This window comes from Dreissena polymorpha, chromosome 6 (genome assembly GCF_020536995.1).
Source record: "Dreissena polymorpha isolate Duluth1 chromosome 6, UMN_Dpol_1.0, whole genome shotgun sequence".
Taxonomy (NCBI): domain Eukaryota; kingdom Metazoa; phylum Mollusca; class Bivalvia; order Myida; family Dreissenidae; genus Dreissena; species Dreissena polymorpha.
Window position 1 is genome coordinate 41,908,739 of NC_068360.1, and position 25,245 is coordinate 41,933,983.

General features: G+C 34.3%; 1 protein-coding gene across 10 annotated transcripts in view; it reads left to right on the forward strand.

Moving 5' to 3' along the window:
- LOC127834252 (uncharacterized) overlaps window positions 1–25,245 on the forward strand; it is a 71,245-nt gene that overhangs the window by 26,628 nt on the left and 19,372 nt on the right. For all 10 annotated transcript variants that reach the window (XM_052359939.1, XM_052359946.1, XM_052359942.1 and 7 more), the window contains 11 exons: window positions 4,186–4,238; window positions 5,752–5,988; window positions 6,194–6,427; window positions 6,673–6,745; window positions 7,861–7,913; window positions 9,215–9,451; window positions 10,744–10,959; window positions 12,703–12,763; window positions 14,742–14,870; window positions 17,022–17,153; window positions 17,593–17,721. In XM_052359939.1, the coding sequence (XP_052215899.1) occupies window positions 4,186–4,238; window positions 5,752–5,988; window positions 6,194–6,427; window positions 6,673–6,745; window positions 7,861–7,913; window positions 9,215–9,451; window positions 10,744–10,959; window positions 12,703–12,763; window positions 14,742–14,870; window positions 17,022–17,153; window positions 17,593–17,721 (1,554 nt within the window). The remainder of the gene's footprint in view (window positions 1–4,185; window positions 4,239–5,751; window positions 5,989–6,193; window positions 6,428–6,672; window positions 6,746–7,860; window positions 7,914–9,214; window positions 9,452–10,743; window positions 10,960–12,702; window positions 12,764–14,741; window positions 14,871–17,021; window positions 17,154–17,592; window positions 17,722–25,245) is intronic.

The window sequence follows — 25,245 nt, forward strand, 5'->3', positions numbered from 1 at the left end:
GCATGCAATCTAAGCACAGTTTGGGCATATGAAGGTATTTGAAAAATAAAATTGTATACTACTGAATAGACACTGTTGAACTCGTTTAAATTAAGTTGCTAGTATGTTTTCTTTTTTGATTTTTTGCATGAAAATAACCATTATTATTTATTTTAGGTCATTTAGAGAAGTTAAGAATTATTTTCCAAAACTGAGAAGTAACGTTAAGAATAAAATTTCAGAGTTAAGAATTGTTTTTGAAAATCTGGTTGTAACGTTAAGAATTTCACAACACCTTATCTGGAGCTCTGTAACATTCAAATACTTTCTTTATAGAAACCTTATTATTATGATATAAGATGTATCATCAATTACAACAGTTATTTTATTTATAGATATTGATGTAAATAAACTAACATTTTCTTACATTATTAAAACATCTATTTAATTTCTGAAATGCATACATGATTTTGTCATATTATTAAAACATCTCTTGATAATTTCTGACATACAGTTATGATAATTAAATTAACCTATAAATTCATATCACATTATTAATATTATCTGTAATTAAATTTCTATCATATTGTTATATTGTATAACATAATATTTATGTTATAAGAATAAACAATATGCATTATGCTATACGTTACACACTCTTGCCTGAAATGATATAGTACAAAAAAGGAAAAATATATAACATTCTGCTTCCTTAATAGGACGAAACTGTTTCAAATGCTGTCGTGTGAATCCATTGATTTCTTCCTGGTAAAAATGGTTATTTACCCAATTACCTGAATGTAATCTGTCATGTTTTATGACCTTAATCCGGTTGCAAAAGTTCATGATCTAAGTGTCACAAGATAAAGGAAAACAGGGCCGAAGTCTGTAGAATAGCTCTGAGACATTAATTATGCACAAAAACCTGTATGTCTGAAATTTAAGAGTCATGAAAAATAAGTATTTGTGTCCTTAAAAAAAGGCCGTCCAAAACTTAGAGTGTCCAAAAACTTAGAGTAATTACGGTAAGTGTGAAATCGTTTCCAATCAATAACGCGTCTACTTATTCACCGATTGGCTTGATACTTCCCATGTGCATTTGCCTTGGACACTTAATGACTCCTATTGAAATTGGTGTCTTAAGGCCAAAGGTCAAGGTCACCTATACTATAACGATGATTTAAAAGAATTGCATAATTCTGTGCCTTCTAAAAACGTTTTTAAGTTGCTAAGTCACGCTAATATGATAAGATTAGCTCTTATGGTCAGTTTTGTTTCAAAAAATCCTGTCAAGGCCCTGTTTGGGGGTGGGGGGGGGGAGGATCGGGGCATCTGTCTCTGACTGCAGAGCTCTTGTTGAGCTTGTGTTTTAATTTGAAAAGTTTTGCTGCAAGTACCAGCATTTTTACATGTACACCTCAATATTTTGGTGAATAGGTTTTTGACAAAACTGGAGTTTGAACCAATTTTAGCCGAAACACTTGCATTTTTCACTTGTGTTTCCCGTGTTACTCCATCTAGAGGGCTGACACTTTACAGATATATAAATCAGCATGAGCAATAGCACATGTTTATATACGGATTTTTTTTTTGGGTCTTAACATGCGTTGTAACCCTTTTTATCCAAAAAATACATTATTTAGTATGTGTGGCATGTCACTAAAAAGAATATATTTTTTTATACTTTAAAATTGGAATAATGGTCTCATTGGGCATGGTGCATTTTAAGCTCGACTATTATATATGAAATATAAATAGTGGAGCTATCCTACTCCCCGGCGTCGGCGTGAACGTCTGCGTAAGCGTCCGTGTTAGCGTGCAAATGTTAAAGTTTTCGTACTACCCCAATTATTTTCATTGTCCCTTGACATATTGCGTTCATATTTTGCATACTTGTTTACCAACATTATCCCAACCTATGAATAAGAGCAGACAACTCTATCAAGCATTTTGTCATAATTATGGCCCCTTTTCCACTTAGAATATGCAGCAAATGTTAAAGTTTTCGTACTACCCCATTTATTAGCTCGACTATTATATATTATGAAATATATATAGTAGAGCTATCCTACTCACCCTGGCATCGGCGTCTGCGTGCAAATGTTAAAGTTTTCATACTACCCCAAATATTTTCTTTGTCCCTTGACATATTGCTTTCATATTTTGCATACTTGTTAACCAACATGACCCCAACCTAAAAACAAGAGCAGACAAGTCTATCAAGCATTTTGTCATAATTATGGCCCCTTTTCCACTTAGAATATGCAGCAAATGTTAAAGTTTTCGTACTGCCCCATTTATTTTCATTGTCCCTTGACATATTGCTTTTATATTTTGCATACTTGTTAATCAACATCACACCAACCTATAAACAAGAGCAGACAACTCTATCAAGCATTTTGTCATAATTATTGCCCCTTTTATACTTAGAATATGCATATTATTGATAAATCTATGTTAAAGTTTGCGTACTACCCCAAATATTTCCTATATCCTTTGACATTTTGCTTTTATATGTTGCATACTTGTTAACCAACATGACCCAACCTATAAACAAGAGCAGACCACTCTACCAAGCATTTTGACATAATTATGGCCCCTTTTACTCTTAGATAATTGAACATTTTGCTTAAATTGCCATAACTTCTTTATTTATGATCACATAGTCATTTTATTATTACTTTGACAAAACAACACTTACCTGAATACCACTATGGATTCCACCCAAACAATACCCCACGCCCCTACCAGAATACCTCCCCCAACCTCACCCCCCCAATTTAAAAAAAACTAAACATCATAATAATAAATAACCACACCCCACATTATATCCCCTCTCACCTCCACCCCATCTACCCCCACCCCTATCCCCCCACCCCCCCCCATTTTTTTTAAACATTATCTAATAAATTACCACACTCCACATTATACCCCCCTCTCAACCCCACCCCCTCTCAACCCCACCCCCTCTACCCCCCACCCCCTATCCCCCCACCTCCCCATTTTTTTTAAACATTATTTAATAAATTACCACACCCCATATTATACCCCCTTTCACCACCCACCCGCCCAACCCCCCCCCCCCCAAAAAAAAGAAGATTTTTTTAAACATCATCTAATAAATTACCACACCCCACATTATACCCCCCTCTCACCCCCCTCCCCCAAACATTTTTTTTAAACATCGTATAAATTACCACACCCCACATTATACCCCTTCTCACCCCCCTACCCCCCATTTTTTTTCATTTTTTTATTTTTGAAAGATCGGCTAATAAATTATTGAATATGAACAATTTCCCCATGGTGGCTTACGTCATACTGTCAAGCACTGGAATAGTCGAGCGCACTGTCCTCTGACAGCTATTGTTTATGTTACCAACTTTATATAGAGAAAAAACGCTCACAGAAAATTTTCATTATACCACCAAAGCTGATAATTGAGCATGCTGTCTTGAGTAAGCTCTTGTTATATATGTATATTAATGCAAATCTGCTCCCATAAAAATAGCAAATAAATATTGCAATGGTATATTTAGAAAAGTATGTTGTTGTTTCTTTGTAAATGTATGATTGCTTGTTTCTTGTGTAGAGTTATTGCTACTGTTTATGTAGCCGGGTTGTGTATTCATAACACAAAGTGGGTTGGTTGTATATGTTATTTGTTTTATGTATGTCAATAATGATGACAATGATGGCCTGAAATTAACAAAAACAATTATGAATAACAAATTCAAATTACAATATTAAATTACATATTGCATTCAAATACACAATAATCAGGGAAATACATTTGAATAACAATTAACAATACAATACAATGTATTTATATGAACAATAAAAGTACACTCACCTGCAGCGACCAGAAGACTATATCTTGGAATAAATAGGTACTGGCAAATGGAAATGCCAATATGAAATTACATCTATCTCTTACGAGACTTTATTAAGGAATGACATTATAAAAGTTTATAAAACCAGTGAAACTCTATAGCTTAAAACATCTCACATAAAACATGCAGTGTTAGTAACCTTTATTCACTCACCAATTAGCACACACACTGATACTTGCTAACAGTCTTGATTGGGTTAGTATTATTAAAGGATAAGTGTCACAGTGAATACCCTGTTACATTTATGTGTTGTTTTTTTAAACATTACCATTTTTTGTAAATAAAAAAATATTTTTTGCTTCATATGTTTCAGGATTCCGTAAGATTGCTGTAGAAATTAGAGAAGGTTCGATTGTTGAGCAAGAGGTATTTTTAAATTACATGTATATTATTGCATTTCTTATTCTGTAGTTGTATGCTATTTGTTTGTTTATTTCATTTCAACATTGTAATTTATTTTGAAATAATTTGTGTATCATTCATTCGATAACATTGCTGTAAGTGTTTTGAGTCCAAAGTTGGGCAAGATGCACACAAAGTGTTCAAAGTGAGCAATTGTGGTCAGCTGGCGTTCGGCTTTTATCTTCAGTGATGTGTTTTAGCTCATAACCACATTAATGGCTACATTTTTTAACCAAACTTGAAACTTTGTCAGAATGTTTGATCCACTGTTGAAGCCCCATTTATGACTGAATATGGATTAAACTAATGATATTGGTGTCACATTTGTGCCCAAAAACTAGATTGCCAGTTCAACTCTGACAAGAATCTATTTGTCATTTGTGGAGCTGCATGTATGCATCAATCTTGAAATAATCTGGTCTGAATTTGTATCTTGACAATCTAGACCAACTTTAAATCAGGATTACAAGTGTGTCAAACACAAGGTCTTAATTCTTAAATATAATAAAACTTTGTTACAAACATTAAAGTCATGTTTATGGCTCAATTTTTATGACAATGGTCTTATTGGTATTTTTTTTATAAGATACTTAGTTGATATATTGGTCATGTGTCTGAAAACTGTGTTACTGGGTCAAATCTGAGAAAGGTCGCCGTGGTGTTATGAATATGGTGTCCGCCTAGCGACCGGGAGGTCACTGGTTTGATCCCCATCGCTGGAGCGTTCTTTAGATCTCCCGCAAAGACACCTAGTACTGGTTCTAGGCCCAGGAAACGGACTCAAGAGCGTTTATATAAGACTAAGGCTTTCGATGCAATCGAGCTAAAATAAATATGTTTAAATTAAATCTGAGAAAAATCTTTCTGGAATCCACATTATAAACTTACTTGAGATCTTGACAAAATTGTATCAGAATCTTGCATGTTCTCATGCTTAGTTTAATTTTGGTCACTTGGTGTCATAACAATCGATCAACATGTCAAATTGGAGAATAAGCTTGTTACCTTTCTATGCACATGCATGACTCAATCTTGATGCAACTATTTCTGAATATTTTTCTTAACAAAATCCTTCTAATGTTTGAAACTGGATAAGATGTGTCCAAACATTAGGTCGCCATGTTGAATCTTAGGAAAGAAGGTTAAATATGGGTCAAGTGGGATAAAACACTAGGTCAACATGTCAAGTCTTGGACAATTTGTGAACCTTGAACTTTGGTGAGCTTTTTAGAGCCTTATCACCCTCTCGTTTTAAAAAGCCAATGGTAAGCCACAATACGCAGACTATTCCTTCGGTAAGCGGCTTTGATCATCATCTAATATGTATCAATTTTGAACAAGAATCATTATAAGATGTGACTTAAAATTCTAGCTGTATGTCAAACACCCTAGCTACTTTTTGCATTTGTTCAAAACGGTTAGTCATCTGTTTATAAATATACATGCAAACCGTTTTCATGATTATATTTATCCATAGGCTGACGTTCTTGTAAACACAGTAGACAAGTCCCTTGACCTTCAAAATGGCCAGTTGTCAAAGTTATTTTATGAAAAGGCTGGCAAAGAAATCGAAGATGAGTGCAAACAATTTCATCCAAAAGGTTTGCAATTCGGGCAGTGTGCAGTCACTAGTGCTGGTCTGTTGAAAAAGAATGGAGTTCATCAAATATTACATTGTGCTTTGCCAGATTACAACAAAACACAATTTGAACAGGTTTGTAATCTGTTTTTGCATGTGTATACTTTAAAACAGTTTAATGAAAATGTTGTGCGGTCAACTCATATTGATTCTATATATCGGCCTATCTGAAAGTGAAACTCATAGGACTCAATCAGGATTGCATTATTTGTTTTCCTTGTGAGTCTTTATAATTAATAAATTTACTATAGATATGTTTTAGAAGAATATTTTTTTGCAGGACATCAGACAAATGGTAAAACTTTGTCTACTGAATGCAGACTTAAAAGCATCCAAATCAATTGCATTTCCATCACTTGGAATGGGGACTCTGGGCTATCCAATTTCTGAGACACAGTATGCGATGCTTCAAGCTGTCGAGGAGTACCAATTTGAGGCAGTCTCTTCAAATATAGAAACTGTTATCTTTGTTGTTTTCGAAAAAAATAAGGAACAAGAAAATAAAAATTATGAGGTGGAGTAAAGTTGTTTTACCATGTGTACACACTTTGTTATAACATAGATAAATCATGTTTAATTTATACAAACAATGGCATCATATTTGTGATAAAAAACATATTATTATCATTGTAGATTACTTTTAAAGAAAGTAATGAATTTTATAAGTTAACAAAATATATTTTTTTTTAATTTGATTGTGTATATATTTGAACTTCAGCACATTATGTTTCAAATGAATGTATGATTTGTTATTTTTAGCGATTTCTAAAAAATAGATCTGCATTATTTCCTGAACACAACATGAAAAGGAAACGTGAGCTGCTAACTGTTGGTAAGTAGATTATATGTACATGTATAAAATACATTGTTAACATGCTGTGTCATATCGAAATGTATCAAAGTTTCAATTGCATAGAAGCTTAAACTATTCGATACATAGTTTCCAATGCTGATTAATGATAATAAACAATTGAGCATTACTTTTGTTAAAGGAAAGTTAAAAAAAAATCAAACACACTATTTGAATTGTGCAAACTTTTAACTACTTGTTTGAAGAGTGTCCCCCAACAAAACATGCACACACTTTAGATCATGGTAACATACCTTTATTGAACATGCTTTCATTAATAAAATTGCATATTTTGAGTGATGAACAGTCAAGGTCATCCTTCAAAGTCAAAGGCCAAATATATGGCTTCAAAGCGGTGCAGTAGGGGGCATTGTGTTTCTGACAAACACATATCTTGTTTGATTTTCAACTTAGTTCTCATATTCAATCAGCGTGCTCAGTCAGATAGCTGCGCACAAGAACCAGAGCCTTAGCAAGTTAGCATAAATAAATAAAAATATTAATTAAAAGTTAATGAACCAGTTGTTGAAATCAGTCTTCACAACTTGGTCTGGAGCTTTATGTGGTTCCAGCATGGATGTATTTTTAAATGACTTGGCCAAAGCAATCAACATGATGCAAAAAGTGTTATGTGCAAAAAGCAAGTCCAAAGATCAAAGGTTGAGGTAAACATTTACAGTCACACATCTGATTTAGATACTCAGCCCATATATTACCATTGTTATGAAGATAACTATCCAGCTTGGTAGAAATGATGAGTCAGAGTATGGCGTGCTTGAATAAGGTCCAGAATGTCAGAATCAGAATGAAAGGTCATATAAATTAATTTGATATAATTAAAACACATGAGGGGCCAGAATGTCATGCCCTAAGCTCCAAGATAAATGTCGCAAACCAAGGTCAAAGATCCTGTGTAAGAGTTCATTTTGTCTGGTATTTGAAATTGTCCATCAATTGATGTGCGAAAACTTAAAAGAAGGGGTTCTTGCATGTTAAAATGATTTGTTGCTACATGTTGTTGTTTTTTGCACATTTTAAAATATTACCTTTACATATTTAAAAAAAAATGCTTAAATATTTCACTGTTTTAATTTCAGGTTTTCATAAGATTGCGGTCAAAATTAGGAAAGGCTCAATTGTTGAGCAGCAGGTATTTAAAACAATTGTTTATTCATGTTAAGCAGAAATGTTTATCTTTAGAATTGGTTGAATGAATTTTCTGTATGGCAGTTAAACTCAAACAAGCAACTTGTTCTAATGTTTTGTTACCAAAAATAATATTCAAATTATGTTTAAAGAAGAAGGGGTATATTGTTTTGCTGGCTGTGATGTCGGTAGACCATGTCGGTAGACCAGTTCATTTGGGATCCATAACCCGTCAACGAATTGACCGATTGGCTTGATACTTCACTTGTACATTGGCCTTGGACAGTAGATGACCCTTATTGAAATTGGGGTCACTAGGTTAAAGGTCAAGGTCACAATAATACTAAGTGTGAAAATCGTTTGCGATCAATAACTTGTTAACGAATTGACCAATTGGCTTGATACTTCACATTTGCATTGGCCTTGGACAGTAGATGACCCCTATTGGTATTGGGGTCATAAGGTCAAAGGTCAAGGTCACTACCACACATAGTGTGAAAATCGTTTCTGATCAATAACTCAACCAATTGACCGATTGGCTTGATACTTCACATATGTAGTGGCCTTGTACAGTAGATGACCCCTCTTGAAATAGGGGTCAATAGGTCAAAGGTCACTGTTACACACTTAAGTGTGAAATCGTTCCCCATCAATAACTTGTCAAATGATTCACTGATTTGCTTGATACTTCACATGTGCATCGGCCTTGGAAAGTAGATAACCCCTATTGAAATTAGGGTCACTAGGTCTAAGGTCAAGGTCACTATTACACTTAGTTTGAAATTTGTTTCTGATCAATAACTCTCACGAATTGACCGACTGGCTTGATACTTTACATGCGCATTGGCCTTGGACAGTAGATGACCCCTATTGAAATTGGGTTCACTAGGTCAAAAGTCAAGGTCACTGTTAAACATTAAGAGTACAATCATTTTCGAGCAATAACTTATCAACTGATTCACTGATTGGCTTGATACTTCTCATGTGCCTTGGCCTTGGACAGTAGATGACCCCTATTTAAATTGGGGTCACTAGTTCAAAGCCCTGTTTCGGGGGGAGGGGCATTTGTCTCTGACCGCAGAACACTTTTAAAATAATAATCTTATTATATTAACAAACGAAAACTGACTGGCAGAAAATAAATTTTCCTTTAATAGCCTTTGGTCCTAACTTTATGACACATGCCAATGGTTTGTCTGCAAAGCTCAACATCACTTAAACCTGCTCAAACACATTCAACACTCATAATTTTAAGTGATATGTACACCTTATAAATGTCTGTCTGTGTGTCATATATTACTATAGGTTGATGTGCTTGTCAACACAGTAGACACTTCACTTGACCTTAACAAAGGTCAGGTGTCCAAGCTTATTTATGAACATTGTGGTAAGAGAATACAGGATGAGTGCCATAAATCATGCCCAAACGGGCTACCACAGAGGAATTGTACAGTTACCAGCGCCGGAGACTTGGCAAAGATTGGTGTTAAAAGAATTGTGCATTGTGTGTTGCCAGTTTTCAACAAAACGGTATTTGAAAAGGTTTGTGGTCCTATATATAAATATCAATTTCAGTAATAGCAAAGTGTAATGTTTCATCTGTCAATGGTTCATATCATTTTTATGTTCCCAACCATGGGGACATATTGTTTTTGCCCTGTCTGTTGCTTTGCTTGTTTGTTTGTTAGTTTGTTTGTTTGTGCAAACTTTAACATTTGCCATAACTTTAACAATATTGAAGATAGCAACTTCATATTTAGCATGCGTGTGTATCTCATGGAGCTGCACATTTTGAGTGGTGTAAGGTCAAGGTCATTCTTCAAGGTCAAAGGTCAAATATATGAGTAAGAATCGCTAATTTGATGTACATATGATGAAATAAGTATTCTTTTACAGACATTAGTTTTTACCAATTTTTTATCTATGGAAGAGCGCCATGAAATGTTAGTGCTTTCAGCCAGGTAAAAATTGGGTTGATTAAAAACAAAGTGTAATAAAATTCAAAATAGTATCATTTAAGTTTTATTTGAAACCTAGTTTTTATAGAAACACTATATACAGCAAAAATACCAAGAAATAGACAGATTTACCGTTTACTTTTTGAAATAAAAATAAAAATGAAACATGCATCAATCGTATATTCAGCAGTAAATCACCCAATTTAGCCATAATGTTGATTTAATTTTAAAAATTGAAGGAAGTGCATAACAATTTCAACATATTTAACAATAAACATAGCTTATATGCTATATTAAATCAAATTACGTTAGAAAAGAAATAAAGCGCGTCGCAAAAAGTATGCGATGTCGGCAGGATTCGAACCTGCGGGAAGATCCCAAAAGATTTCTAGTCCATCGCCTTAACCACTCGACCACGACAACTTCACATTAGTGCCAGCTTAAATTATATATCCACAAGTAAACAGGTAAAACTGCTCGTCGATCTTTGAAGAAATCGCGAAATCGTATTTTTCAGAAAATATTTGGATCAAAGTCAATATTTATTGTGAAAATAATGTATTCTAAAGGAATAACATAAACATATATCAAAATTCGAAGTTTGAAAAAAAATGCATCACTCGGAAATAACCGATCATTGAAGATCGTCAATGATCGTAAAATAAATCAAGGGAAATCATTAGGGGTGCGCTACCTTAAAATTATCAGTCTGCTTTTTTAAAATCTAGATTGAGTTATTATTTTGATGTATAAGTATACACCCTGGATAAGTGTGTATATTCTAGAGCCACCTGGACTATAATTCTTAAGTATCCAAAAACAGTCTTGTGACAGTTAATAGTTGAATTTATGCTTATATTCTTACATGTCTTCCAGGATGTGAAAGACTTAGTAAAACTGTGCTTAATGCATGCCAATAAGCAATCATGCAAGTCAATTGCTTTTCCATCTATTGGTATGGGAAAACTTGGATATCCAGTCCTTGAGACAAAATATGCCATGCTACAGGCTGTCGAGGAGTATCAGTATGAGGCTCTATTTTCTACTCTTGAAACAGTTGTCTTTGTTGTCCTTGAAGACGACATGTATGAGGTAATTTCTCTTATTATTATGCACATAAATAAGAATTATATGTTTGAATTTTCATGTTTATGTTGTCAATTACTGCCACAGATAACTGATTGTCCAGTGTCATTTTTGCGTCCGTTATCTTTAAAGGACACTTACTCCTGAACTGCTAATATATATGAAATTTAGATATAATTTTTTTTCAAGTACTGGTATGTTTCATGAGTAGGTCACTGTAGCTAAAGTTAATGTCAATGGGAAGATTGTAAATGACATGTCCAAAACAGTTTAGTGGAATTGCATCAAACTTACCAGAGATGGTCTTCTTTTATAGTTCACTTTTTCTTATTCAGGTATTAAATTTAAATTGTACACTTGTTTTTGGAGTCATCTTGTCAGGTCTCCTACAAAATTCAATAATTCTTACCTGTTCATTAGCAGAATTGTAATGCAAAGTGACTCTAATATGCACAGCCTTTTTTATGCAAACACTTGATAAAGGGGGGCATATAGATTTTTTTTTTTGTACATATTTCTACCTCTCCGACTTTTTTGTGTAACTCAAAAAGTATTTGTGTTAGGGGTATGAAACTTGCAAGTGTTATTCAGATTTGTGAACTTGGGCATTGCAATATTTGTGTTAAGATATTCTTGACACAACCAGAGAAATGGACCATTTAAAATAAAAAATGATATTTTTCAACATGTCTCATGCAAAACACAAAACGTATACATGTAGCTGCTAAAGGGCTGAAATTTCACATACATGTACATATGACCACCATGTGAACTTTCTCATCCCCATATTTTGGTTAGCGGGTGTTTTTAGACAACAGGAGTTATGGCACCCTTTTATATGAAGAATTGATTCAGTTGTGTCATGCTTAAAGTTATATTATGGGAAGTTTTCACTGTTGGATTGAGCTAAAAAGAATTAACTGGTCAAAAGAATTAGTTAAAATGTGGTAAGTAACCAATTATCTACAACTCATCTTGCTACCAGTTGTTTATAAAAAATAAATATTATTTTTGATATTTTACATGTCTCACCCAGTCCTGAAATGATTCGTAAAACAAAATTGTGTCTTTGTGTCATATGAACAAATCTGCATGAACACTACATTAAGACTCGCATCGCACATCAAATCATTTCTGTTGTTGGCAGTCAGAACAAAAGTATGGTTGATATTCAAATGGATTATTTTTCTCTTTTCAGGATATTGTTTAAGTATGTTGATGCTGCATTAACAAATATAAATGTATGAAGTGAAAACACCAAACATAAACAAAATAGACACCTATATACTGTTAGATGCCCATAATATCACTTTAACTGAAACAGTATTTCTGCAGAGGGCTATGACTGGCTGTGTACACATGTTTACAAGCATATGAACCAGTCCTCTTTTTAGCAAATTTTGTTTAACGTGGCTTAGGCGTTAAATTCAAAAAGTATTGCTGTAAGAGGACTGAAACTTTGCATGCATATTAACCCCTTGTGTAAACCTGCGCAGCTTCATAATTTGGTTAGGTTTCTCTGATATAAGTGGGAATACCTGACCTTACATTTCTAGTTCACTAAATAATATTTCTGTGCTAAATGGATAATTTTCTGACTACAAGGGAACTCCTGAATTGCATCCTTCAAACCTTTGTTTTTATACAATTGATGAAATTTTGAGATTTCTTGGATTATACAAAATACTTACCTTTTGAGAAAAAACCTAGACAACACGAGGTATAATGCGGTATTTAATTGTTTTACAGCAGTATCTTAGAATACAAGGTGATGGGTTTCAACCAAAGAATAAGAGTGTTCTCGATGTTGGTGAGTTGTTGTTGCTATGTTTTTTTCATTACGATTGTGTTGTCATATGACTTATTCATACTTCATTATGACTTTATTTCACATATATGTATATCTGCAAGATATATTAAATTTATATGTGTTTACATGTGTTCATTAAAAACTGTCATTGATCTATACCTATAAATGCAGCCAGTTTTTTCGCAGAATTATCTCTCCTAAGTATCAGGTAAATATTTTCATGCATTATAAAATTTGGGTAAATATTGATGTGCCAAACATATATGTTACTTAAGACATTCATTTAGAACTTCACACATTACTTTAAGATCATCATGTTTGAAAACTAACCAAGGCCCATACCTTTAAGTTAAAAGAATTATGCCAATTATTGTGTGTAACATCTCTTTCTATAGCTCACATGCAAATTAACATGGGTGGCATTGAATTCGGGGACAGTTGTTTCAAGCTCATGGTAAATGTTTCTAAAAATAAATAAAATGTTTATGCTCAATAACTTCAGTTAGGATGAAGTTATTGTACTGAAATGGTGCAATGTACTCTACCAAGGTTACCTGCTGGTCCAGCATAACTTTGCTTGAGGTGCTAGTGAGGGTAAATGTCACTGTATCTAAAATAGAAAACAAAACTTGAGTAAGAATGGAGTTTTGTGCTGTTATTATGTTGGTTGCTTACACGCAGGCCGAAGGTTAGATTCCATATGGATCCAGTTGGAGTTATAAATTTAAGTAAATTAATTTGCTAAAAATTGTAATATTAGTTTCTTGGCATGGTCAGGCTTTTTGTAAAGCTTAATCAATTGGCTGGACAAAGTTAATATTTACTATATATCTTCAACAGATATACATGATGAAATAGGCTGTGTTCATTATATCATATTCAGTTAACAAAATGATGTTCATCAAGAAGCTCTTTTTTCAAGTTATGCTTAATCTACATTAGACTATTTATCAGAAAGAGAAACTGTAGGTAAACATATTTGGTAAATCTTCGAACCGGGGTCCAAGTTGAATTAATGCCCATTCATTTAAATATCTTAACATGTTCTACAAACAATTAACACGAGAAAAGGAACTTTGTGAATACCATACAACTGTTTAAACACGGCAGCGTTATTCCTATTGCCATAATTGAGTGCCAAATTATGTACTTCTGGCTGAAGCTCTCTGGTCATTACTTATCAGAATTTCCATAATAAACAGTTGTTATATAGGCATATTGTAATAATCTATTAATAATGCTGCTTATAATTGATTGAAGATGCTTATAAGTCTTATAATTATACTCCCTCAAACATTTTTTTTTTGGGGGGGGAGCATATAGTCGCCGCTTTGTCTGTCCGTGCGTGTGTCCAACCGTCCGTGCACAATTTTTGGCCGGGCTATTTGTCAGCATAAATGACCGGAATTCAATAAAACTTTATGGGAAGATTCACTACCAAGAGGAGATGTGCATATTATCAGCCAGTTCTGGTCGGATGATTTTTCACAGAGTTATGGCCCTTTGAAATTTTCTATAAACTGTACATATAGTGCAATTCTTGTCCCCCCAACTACTGACTGGAATTCAATGAAGCTTTATGGGAAGCTTAACTACCTTGATGAGATGCGCATGTTATTTGTGGGTTCTGGTAAGATGACTTATTTAGAGAGTTATGGCCCTTTGGAATTTTAAAGTTGCTAAACCATCCATCGTTTTATTTTGTCCAAAGTTATGCCAAGACATGTCCTTTTATCTGAATATATAGTGCAATATTGTTACAATAAAAACCTTTGGGGAGCATCACCCAACTCCGACGGTTTCTTGTTTATTATTTTGTCGGCTTGGGAAATAAACAGCTTGAATCTTACTGTTTATCTATTACTTTGCACAAGAAATCTTGAAGTGGACGAGGGATATAGATGTCCACTGAGGTAATGCCAAAAATCCAAATAATGACAACTTATAAATGACCTTTTTCCTCTGTATGTCATTTCAGGATTTCCAGGCATAAGCAGAGTGATTGACACAGTCAAAATACATGTCACTTCAAGTTTGGTTAAAAATTGTTTGCCAGTCTCAGCAATCATATTTAATGTGACAGTGGATGATAACGTTGGAGAAGTGGGTAATAATCATTTACTCATAATAAATTAATTTTCTAACTTGAATATTTTACTTTGTCTTTAACTTAAATAATATAAGGAATGTTTAAGATATACAAACCTTAAAAAGAAATAATTTTCCATTGTTAAACCTAAAGTAATACACTTATATTTATATGGCTCACATTTAACTTTCAAACAATTATCAATTACAGTAAATGTCAATATTTAAGGGTCTTCCTAAGATCTTCATGTGATCAGCGAATTTATATCACTGTCATTTTAATTACTGCTTTTGTTGGGTAATTTATGGCTTGTATTAAGAATTTTATTTTTGGAATTATTGTGCCCCTTCGAAGAATGGTATATTGCTTTCTCCTGTCTGTCATTCAGTAGGTTGGTCAGTCGGTAAGTCCATAGACCATTCCCTTATTTGACCTACAATTATGCAAATTTGTATGATGATATCTTAGGGTGAAACAAAGTGCTTATTGATTTTGTGGAAAACAGGTCAAAAGTCAGGGTCACAGAGGGTTGTATAATGACATTATATAGGTCATGTAAAATTATAACTGAATGAATCATTTTAAGTACCTTCAATACCCATGATAGACATCTCTTGAGCATACTTTCATTTTTGATCAACACATTGTACAACTCAATTCAAGGATCATTGGATATATTATGGCATTGAGAGCTGAACAAGTCTTGAACATTAAATCCAAATTGTTAGCCATACAGTGATTGTAGTTGCTTGCAGATAGCAAATTGAAGGGGCCTTTTCACAGATTTTGGCATGTTTTGAAGTTTTTCATTTAATGCTTTATATTGATAAATGAAAACATTGGATACAAAAAGCTCCAGTAAAAAATTAAAAAAATAATAAAAAAAATTAACCCTCAGCAGAGCTCGAACCACTGACCCCAGGAGTACTGGAGTAAAAAGTCTACCACTTATACCATTCGGCCATTGTTCCGAATACAATACTAGATGTATTTTATACTTTATATAAGTAATCCTCGTAGTTTCACAAAATATAACGACAACAACAGAAATCTCCAAATTAATAATTTGTTTCGCATTGCAACGCTTTATAATTTTCGGGTTTTTATGCCCCCGGATCGAAAGATCGGGGGTATATTGTTTTTAGCCTGTCTGTCTGTCTGTCTGTCTGTCTGTCTGTCTGTCTGTCATTCCGTCATTCTGTCACTGTCATTCTGTCCCAAAACTTTAACCTTACAGTAAAGTTTTGCAATAATTTTGAAATATTGAACATAGCAACTTGATATTTGGCATGCATGTGTATCTCATGGAGCTGCACATTTTGAGTAGTGCAAGGTCAAGGTCATCCTTCAAGGTCAAAGGTCAACAACAAAAAAAGCGGCGCATGATGGGGCATTGTGTTTCTGACAAACACATCTCTTGTTTAATTTATCAAAAGATGCATATAATGGCTATTTTAGAGCATGGTAAATGTTCAGTATTACTGTTTCCTCACAAATATCATGACAGAAACGAAAATTTGCGAATCTGAAACAACTTTTTTCAATTTTGTCAATTTACCCAAACGTGAAAAGGTCCCTTTAAAGCTTTTTAAAATATATTAAGAGATAGAGATTGAGACATACATGTTTTACAAACATTTCTTGATTTTATACACTTTAACACTTTAAAATCAGTAAGAAAGCAGCTTGATCATCAGTATTGACTATCCTGCAAACACTCATTGTTCATAATAAATATAAAGTATATAAACAAATTGGCTAATGCCTGATAGAAAATAATTACACTAGACACATACAAATCATGCAACAAACACAAAGAAAAATGCATGAACTGAGGAAACTGTTGTGCGTTTAAAAGGTCAGCGGGATTCATTAAGCTAGGGCTCCAAACATCATACATACAATATACCAAGTGTAAGTAAACAGCAATCTCAGCATAATAATTGACAATACAAATAAACAAAAGATAAAATAGTTAAATGTAATTAAGTGCCTAATTGTTTTATTCATAGAAACTGAAGGCTAAACTTTTGAGATCCAACAAATTGGATAAACAAAATCAACAAGGAACAAAACAACTATTACAAAAATTATTATGTATTGACGGTGAAAATACACACCAGTATTTATTATGTTTTATAATAATTATATAATTATCTTGTTTAACAGATGTTTGCCTGGCAAGGGGACATATTGTTCTACTGTCATCACCAACTCACATCACAGTCAAACATGCAATTGAAATGTGTATCGAAGCCAAAGTTATGGATGTTGTATTCTGCATTTGCAAAGGAACAGATGGTTTGAATTAACACTATTTAGTAAAGAATACATGATAAATATATTTGCATTGATTAACTTCAATTGGATGGTAACAAAATATAAACCATACTATGTTTAGAAACATAATCTGAGAGTTTCTTTTAAAAGCATTATAATATTTGCTTTACATTTTACATCTTCCATCTTACGTCATGATTAATCAAGCAAGAATGCAAGATGCTTATAAGTAATAGACAATTAACTAAAAATAAATTCTCGTTTTGTGTTTGTGGGTGGGAAGTAAATTCTTACTGTGTCTAATGAATAGTTGGCATATAAATTTGACTTTTTGTGCATTTAAGTATATTAACAATCACAATATGCTAGTGGCCTTAATCCATTATTGTATTTTAGTATCTTACAGTTACAGTAAATGTTCTTATTGAAGTCTTGTTAAAATACCACTGATCATCTTCAGACACTGTTGGAAGCATTTTGTCAGCAGTTGAGACATCAAATAAGAAAGGACATGTACGCACAGTGTACATACTTTTGACGGAACAAGAACTGTTAGAGAAAGCACAGAATAATTATTATGCATGGTATCGTAAGTATGAAAGATTCCCATATTCAGTAACTTTGTATGCCCCAGGGAGGTCAAGGGGTATAAATTTCATCTTGTTGGTTTGTATTGTTGACTATATGTGTTGCACTTAACTCTAAAAGTATTGCTGCTAGAGATATGATGCTTTGCAAACATGTTAACCAGCATGTGCATCTTTAAATCTAAATAAAAAGGTTTTACATAACTTGAGTCATGACCAATTTTAAGCCAAGGTATGTCGTTTTAATGCCTGATTGAATGATCGGGGGTATAATGTTTTTGGCTTGTCTGTCTGTCACTCTGTCATTTTGTCCCAAAACTTAAACGTTGGTCATAGCTTTTGCATTATTGAAAATATCAACTTGATATTTGACATGCATGTGTATCTCATGGAGCTGCACATTTTGAGTGGTGAAAGGTCAAGGTCATTCTTCAAGGTAAAAGGTCAAATATATGGCTTCAAAGCGGAGCATAATTGGGCATTGTGTTTCTAACAAACACGTCTCTCGTTTTAATATTTTGTAGCTTGCCCTCAAACTTACCAGCATGTGACTTTGTGCTCCTATCATCCTGACATAATTGAAGTGGTGGCCTTTTTGAGCATAAAGGGCATATTAAATATTATATCTGGCTTTTCTCCAATAGTATTGCTTGCGGAAGGGTAAAACAAAACAAAGTTACGGCCCACAATGATGAAATTAAAATACATTTAAATATATTTAAACTTGTGACGCATGTTTGATCGATACTCAAAAATGTTGCTGCTAAAGGGATTGAACTTTTCAAACATATTTACAATCATGTGTATTTGGACTCAAGTTTTTTTGCTTAACACACATGTTTTTTTAGACAAATGTGGAGTTTGCAGGCATTATTGTACTAAAAAAACATGCATAGCTTACTTTTAAGCTTGCGATTTCACCAAATACACCCCCCTACACACACACACAACTCACATGAGAGGGTATGGCAAGCGGTTTGACGCATAATCCCAAGAAACTAGGTTTTTCATGAGAACCTAGGTTCTCGAGCATAAACTAAGGTTTTCAAATGAGAACATAGGTTCCCGAGCGTAAACTAAGGTTTTTAAAAGTGAACCTAGGTTCTCGAGCGTAAACTAAGGTTTTCAAATGAGAACCAAGTTTCACGAGCGGAATTTAAGATTTTCAAATGAGAACCTAGGTTCTTGAGCGCAAACAAAGGTTTTCAAATGAGAACCTATGTTATCGAGCAGCGTAAACTAAGGTTTTCAAATGAAAACCTAGGTTCTCGAGCATAAACTAAGATTTTCAAATGAGAACCTAGGTTCTCGAGCCCAAACTAAGGTTTTCAAATGAGAACCTACGTTATCGAGCAGCGTAAACTAATTTTATTTAATGAAAACCTAGGTTCTCGAGCGTAAACTAAGGTTTTCAAATGAGAACATAGGTTCTCGAGCGTAAACTAAGGTTATCAAATGGGAACCTAGGTTCTCAAGCGTAAACTAAGGTTTTCAAATGAGAACCTAGTTTCTCGAGCGTAAACTAAGGTTTTCAAATGAGAACCTAGGTTCTCGAGCGTAAACTAAGGTTTTCAAATGAGAACCTAGGTTCTCAAGCGTAAACTAAGGTTTTCAAATGAAAACCTAGGTTCTCGAGCGTAAACTAAGGTTTTCAAATGAGAACCTAGGTTCTCATGAAAAATATAGTTTCTTGGGATTATGCGTCAAACCGCTTGCCATAAGAGGGTGTGTGCTAAAGTTATCTTGTTGATCTAAATGATGATTTGGTAATTCAGACAACTACATGTCTGTTCTAGTTACATAACACTCGAGGTACAGTTAATTCACAAGAAGAGTGGTACTTCTATTGTTTCTAAACAAAATTAAACGTTAGTTTCCCGAACGTTATTCTGAAAAAAGGTGTCATATTCGATCATCATATAAAGACAGCATTTTGATGATCAAAGATGGCGCTCACTTCAAGGACAAGTCACACTTAGAAAATAGGGTTATAGTTGGCCTAAAATTTCCGGAAATCTGACAATGGATTGCATTTCTTAAGCATGGCTTCCTTTAATGTTATAATGATTGCAAATACATTTTTTTTATATGGAGGGAAGGGTGGGGTGTCACCCTCTGGGATGCTTGACGAACCTGTAATTTGGTAAAAAGGTCAATGAGTGCATGTTTGCATAAAAAATTGAGGTAAGATTGCCAAAATTGTGAAATATCAGATACGTTTACTGATTTTACTCCTGAACTGACTTTAAAGATTTGATACTTGAATGGTTATGTCATTTTTTAACTGATTTGTGCAGGTGAGCTTTTGTGACCGGTCTTTGTCCGTCGTCTGTCCGTCCGTCCGTCGTCCGTCCGTCCACATTTGTTCGTAAACACTCTAGAGGCCACATTTATTGTCCGATCTTCATGAAATTTGGTCAGAAGCTTTGTCACAATGAAATCTCTGTCGAGTTTTAAACTGGGTCGTGCGGAGTCAAAAACTAGGTCAATAGGTCAAAAAAAACTTGTAAACACTGTAGAAGTCATATTTCATGCCCAATCTTCATTGTACTCCGTCAAAATGTTTGTCACAATGATATGTTGGTTGAATTCAAAAGTGGTTCTGGTCCGTTGAAAAACATGGCCGCCAGTGGGCCAGGAAGTTTTTCTTATTTGGCTGTAGAGAAACCTTGTAAACACTCTGGGTCACAATTTTTGCCCAATCATCATGAAAAATGGTCAAAACATTGGTTTTATTGACTTCTCGGACGAGTTCGAAAATGGTCCAGATCGGTGAAAAAAATGGCCGCCAGTGGGCGGGGCATTTTTCTCTAAATGTATATAGTGAAAACATGTGAACACTCTAGAAGTCATCTTTTAAGCCCAATTTTCATGGACTTTTGTCAGAACATTTGTTTCCTAGATATGTGAGTTAAGTTTGAAAATGGTTCCGGTCAGTTGAAAAACATGGTTGCCAGGGGGACAGAGCAGTTATCCTTATGTTATATAGTAAAAAGGCTTGTAAACAATCATGAATTAGGGTCATTTAACATGCAAGACAACTCCTTTAAATATTGCATTTAAGTTTACAGTAGTTACTCCCTTTTGACTAATAATGTTTTCATAATAATACAGTGTAGTTGTGTGTATCATTTATGTGTTAATTGCTATTTGACGTTGGATGTTTATTAAGCTCACCTGATTGCTCAGGTGAGCTTTTGTGACTGGTCTTTTTCCGTCAGCCGTCCGTCGTCCATCCGTCCTCATTTGTTCGTAAACACTCTAGAGGCCACATTTATTGTGCGATCTTCATGAAACTTGGTCAGAAGATTTGTCCCTATGATATCTCAATCGAGTTCGAAACTGGGTCATGCTGAGTCAAAAACTAGGTCACTAGGTCAAAGAAAAAGAAAAAGCTTTTAAACACTGTAGAAGTCACATTTAATGCCCAATCTTCATGTTACTTTGTCTAAATGTCTGTCTTAATGTTACGTTGAGTTTAAAAGTGGTTCCGGTCTGTTGAAAAACATGGCCGCCAGTGGGCGGGGCAGTTTTCCTTATATGGCTACAGAGAAACCTTGTAAACACTTTAGAAGTCACAATTTTGGCCAAATCATCATGAAAGTTAATCAAATCATTGGTTTTTTATATGTTGGACGAGTTCGAAAATGGTCCAGATCGGTGAAAAAACATGGCCACCAGAGGGCGGGGCATTTTTCTCAAAATGTATATAGTGAAAACATGTGAACACTCTGGAAGTCACCTTTTTTGCCTAATTTTCATGAAATTTGGTCAGAACATTTGTTTCCTTGATACGAGAGTTGAGTTGGAAAATGGTTCCGGTCAGTTGAATAACATGGCTGCCGGGGGGGGGGCAGTTTTCTTATATTTATATAGTTAAAAAAAACAACTTTTGAACACTATAGTAGTCACATTATTTGCCCAATCATCATGAACTTGGTGAAAAGATTGGTTTTATATATATCTCAGATGCAGAGCTCCAGATAATTTTTTCAGTCGAGGGGTATTTCACTCATGAAATTTTTCATTGATGAGTGAAAATCAAAATCAGATAATTTTAAGGAGTATTTATGTTCAAAGGATCAGAATTAATAATAAATTACACATGTAATGTTAACTCGCTATAACAAGCAGTCTTGTACACAATAAAGCAATCACTTTTTTGTATTTAATAGTGTTTTTTTAGTTTTTTGCCCTCGGCTTATAAGCAGCCATTAATCTCTTCTTCCGTCTTGATTTGGCAAGCCATTGTTGAGCACACACTGTACAGCCACGATCAAAATCGTCTAAGCTTGGCCCACAAAACTTGTTTATTATATGTGTATTTTGGCGCCATTTAAACAGTGCTTGGATGTAAAGGTTTTTCCATAGTGCCACACAAGAGATCAACTGAAAGCATAAATTATATGCATGAAGTTGGGCGATTCGGGTTTTATCAAATGTGATGTCAAATGTTTTCACCATAAGCGTTTATCGATTCTCAACAATGCAGCGGAGAGCCCGTTGTGTCAACATCTGCCTTTATCGTGGGCCAACATTAAATGATACCGTTCTGACTGAGGAGTAAATTATGTCGGGAACTACATTTTATACATAGATGGTGATGTCTCCACGTTTATACCGGTGTGTCATCTTTACATGAATTTATAGCATGCATAAACGGCTAATACGCATTGAAATTGCACACGATGCGTAATCCGAATTTAGTCAGGAGTTTTTTTACTCAACAAAATTTTAAGTCATGCGTATTTTCTTTTTTGTCATGCGTATTTTACGCAAATACGCATCTTATCTGGCCCTCTGCTCAGATGAGTTTGCATATGGTCCCGATGGGTCAACAAACATGGCTGCCAGGGGGGTGGGGCAGTTTTCCTTATTTGACTATATAGAGAGAAACCCAGTGATCAAACACTATAGAGGTCACATATTTTGCCTAATCATCGTGAAACTTAGTCAATACATTGGTTTTATTGATTTCTTGGACAAGTTGGAAAATGGCTCAGATCGGTGAAACACACTTTTTAGCTCACCTGATTGCTCAGGTGGGGTTTTAGGATTGGTCTTTGTCTACTGTCCGTCCGTCCACATTTGGTTTGTAAACACTCTAGCATTCACATTTCTCAAGCATTCTTTATTAAAGTTGCTGAAAGATCTCAGTCAAGTTTGATGATGAGCACAATCACATAATTTATGTCATAATTATTGCCCTTAGATTGTCCAAATTTTCATTATATTATACAAAATCCTTGAAAGCAAACTTTGATGTTTGGTAATTGGGGTCAACTCAAAATATAGGACACCATTTCAAATCTTACAAAAACAAAAACACTCCATACGCCAGAGTTTTGGTTCAATAATGATGAAACTTGACCAGAATGTTTGTCTGGTCAATATCTAGGTCAAGTTTGACATTAGGTAAAGATTGAATGAACCGACTCCTCTCAGGTAAGCGAACTAGGGCCGTCTTGGCCCTCTTGTTATAATAAGAACCAAACTTATTTCTGCATTATCCTATCAATACAATTACGAGACTTTAAACAATGAAAGTATAATTACAAGTAACCATGTAAACATGTGTGATCTACATTACAGTCTCAATAAATATATTGTTTTACCATAATTACTCTATGTTTTCGGACACTCTAAGTTTTCGGACACCCCCTTTTTCTTAGCAAAAATAATTATTTTTCATGACTCTTAATTTTCGGACACACGATTTTTCGTCCATTATTTATGTCTCTAAGTTTTCGGACAGAATATTTTACAGCGCTATTTTACCAAATTTCGGTCCTGTTTTCGATAACTATTGGCACTTCGATCACGGGGTTTTACAACCAGATTAACATCATAAACCATGGAAGGTGCATGCCTGAGAGCAACGGACCATAACATTGCGTTATTGGGTAAATAACCTGGTAAACCGGTATTAAACAATGGTTTCGCCCGATGGCATAAGCTTTATGACACTTACCAGGGGCAGTACCAATTAACAGTTCAATTATCTACCGCAATAGTCTTACTCCTTCTAAGTAAAAAAATAACTGTGACAAATACTAAACGCTTCAAAGTGTGTTGCACCCTATTGCAAGTTTAACGAACAATGGAAGGTGTTAGAAAACAACTATCTGAAATGTTCAAAAAAAGAATTCAAAGTTTGCTTTTTTTGCGTTAATTACCGGTTCATACTAGCGAGTATCGGTACGTCACATTCTCATTTTTGAACTCGTTGGTCAAAGTACAACCTTGTAGTAACTTTCTGTCAAATAAATTAAGCATTTAAAATTATTTAAATGCAGTGCAAATATATATAACTGTAATTTATACTGTACGGCATGGTATTTTACAAGCGCATGCTATTACCGCTAGTCTTTGATACAATTGACGCTATTTTCGGACACTTCAATTTTCGACTCTAAGTTTTCGGACACCTGCATTTTGTGAATATTTTTTGTACCTATGTTTTCGGACACGAAAAAAATTAATTATTTTTAAGTGTCCGAAAACATAGAGTAATTACGGTATATGCATTTTATGCAAAATTCTATTTTACATAAAAGATTTTAGCTCAAATAGTATAATCTAATGAAGTTCTTAATAATGTACGTTCTATAATATCATATTCATGCAAGATGAGTTAGTTTTACTTCACCAAATTAGTATTAATTGTAATAGATATGAATAATGTAAAACAGAATCATTTTACCAAAAACAGTGATCTTTTCAGTAATATATTTCAAAATCTTGATGTACCATTTATAATATAAAACAAATGTTCATCTGACTTCAATGCATTATAATGACCTACTGTATTATCATGCTGACGATAATGTCGGTCTTGTGTGATCATTTATTTAACATACGTTACATAAATTCACAGTTTTGTTCCAAACACGCATTACTATGGCAGTATATGTATCTCCTTATCTTATTTCGTTTCCAATAATTATCTAGGGTTTAAACAGCCATTTGCTTCACATGCGCATTTAAACAAGCATCCTTGGTCAGATCGATAGCACTTACATCGTGCTGTACTACAATTGGTTTGACAGCCACATGATACTAACTTGACACATGCTGCAGGGACCTTTGGTTTCCCAATTCATGTCGGTTTCAATGAATTTTCTTCAAGTTTTCATGCGCCATGTTAAGAGGATCATCACGTTGAAAATCCTTATCTGTGGCATTTAGCCATATCTTGTCCTGATAATTTGCCCTTTTAATGTGAAGTTCAAGCGCATCATTTGCATATGGTAACAAATCCAAACTCTTCCTGTCTTTCAAAAATAACCGATACATACTTGTGTCAATGTTTGGTGGGTGGTCCTGACAGCAGCCATACAGCACATACAGAAATATAGAAACTCATAGAGCATCACCATCTCTACCAACACCCTCAAATGTATCAGGTTGTGCGATATACTTCATCAAGGCGGTTTTCTTACTTATTTCATTTAGAGCAGACGTGATGTTGCATCCTGTCAATGCGTGAAACCCCGAAATGTTTCTTCTGACATTGTCACCTAGTT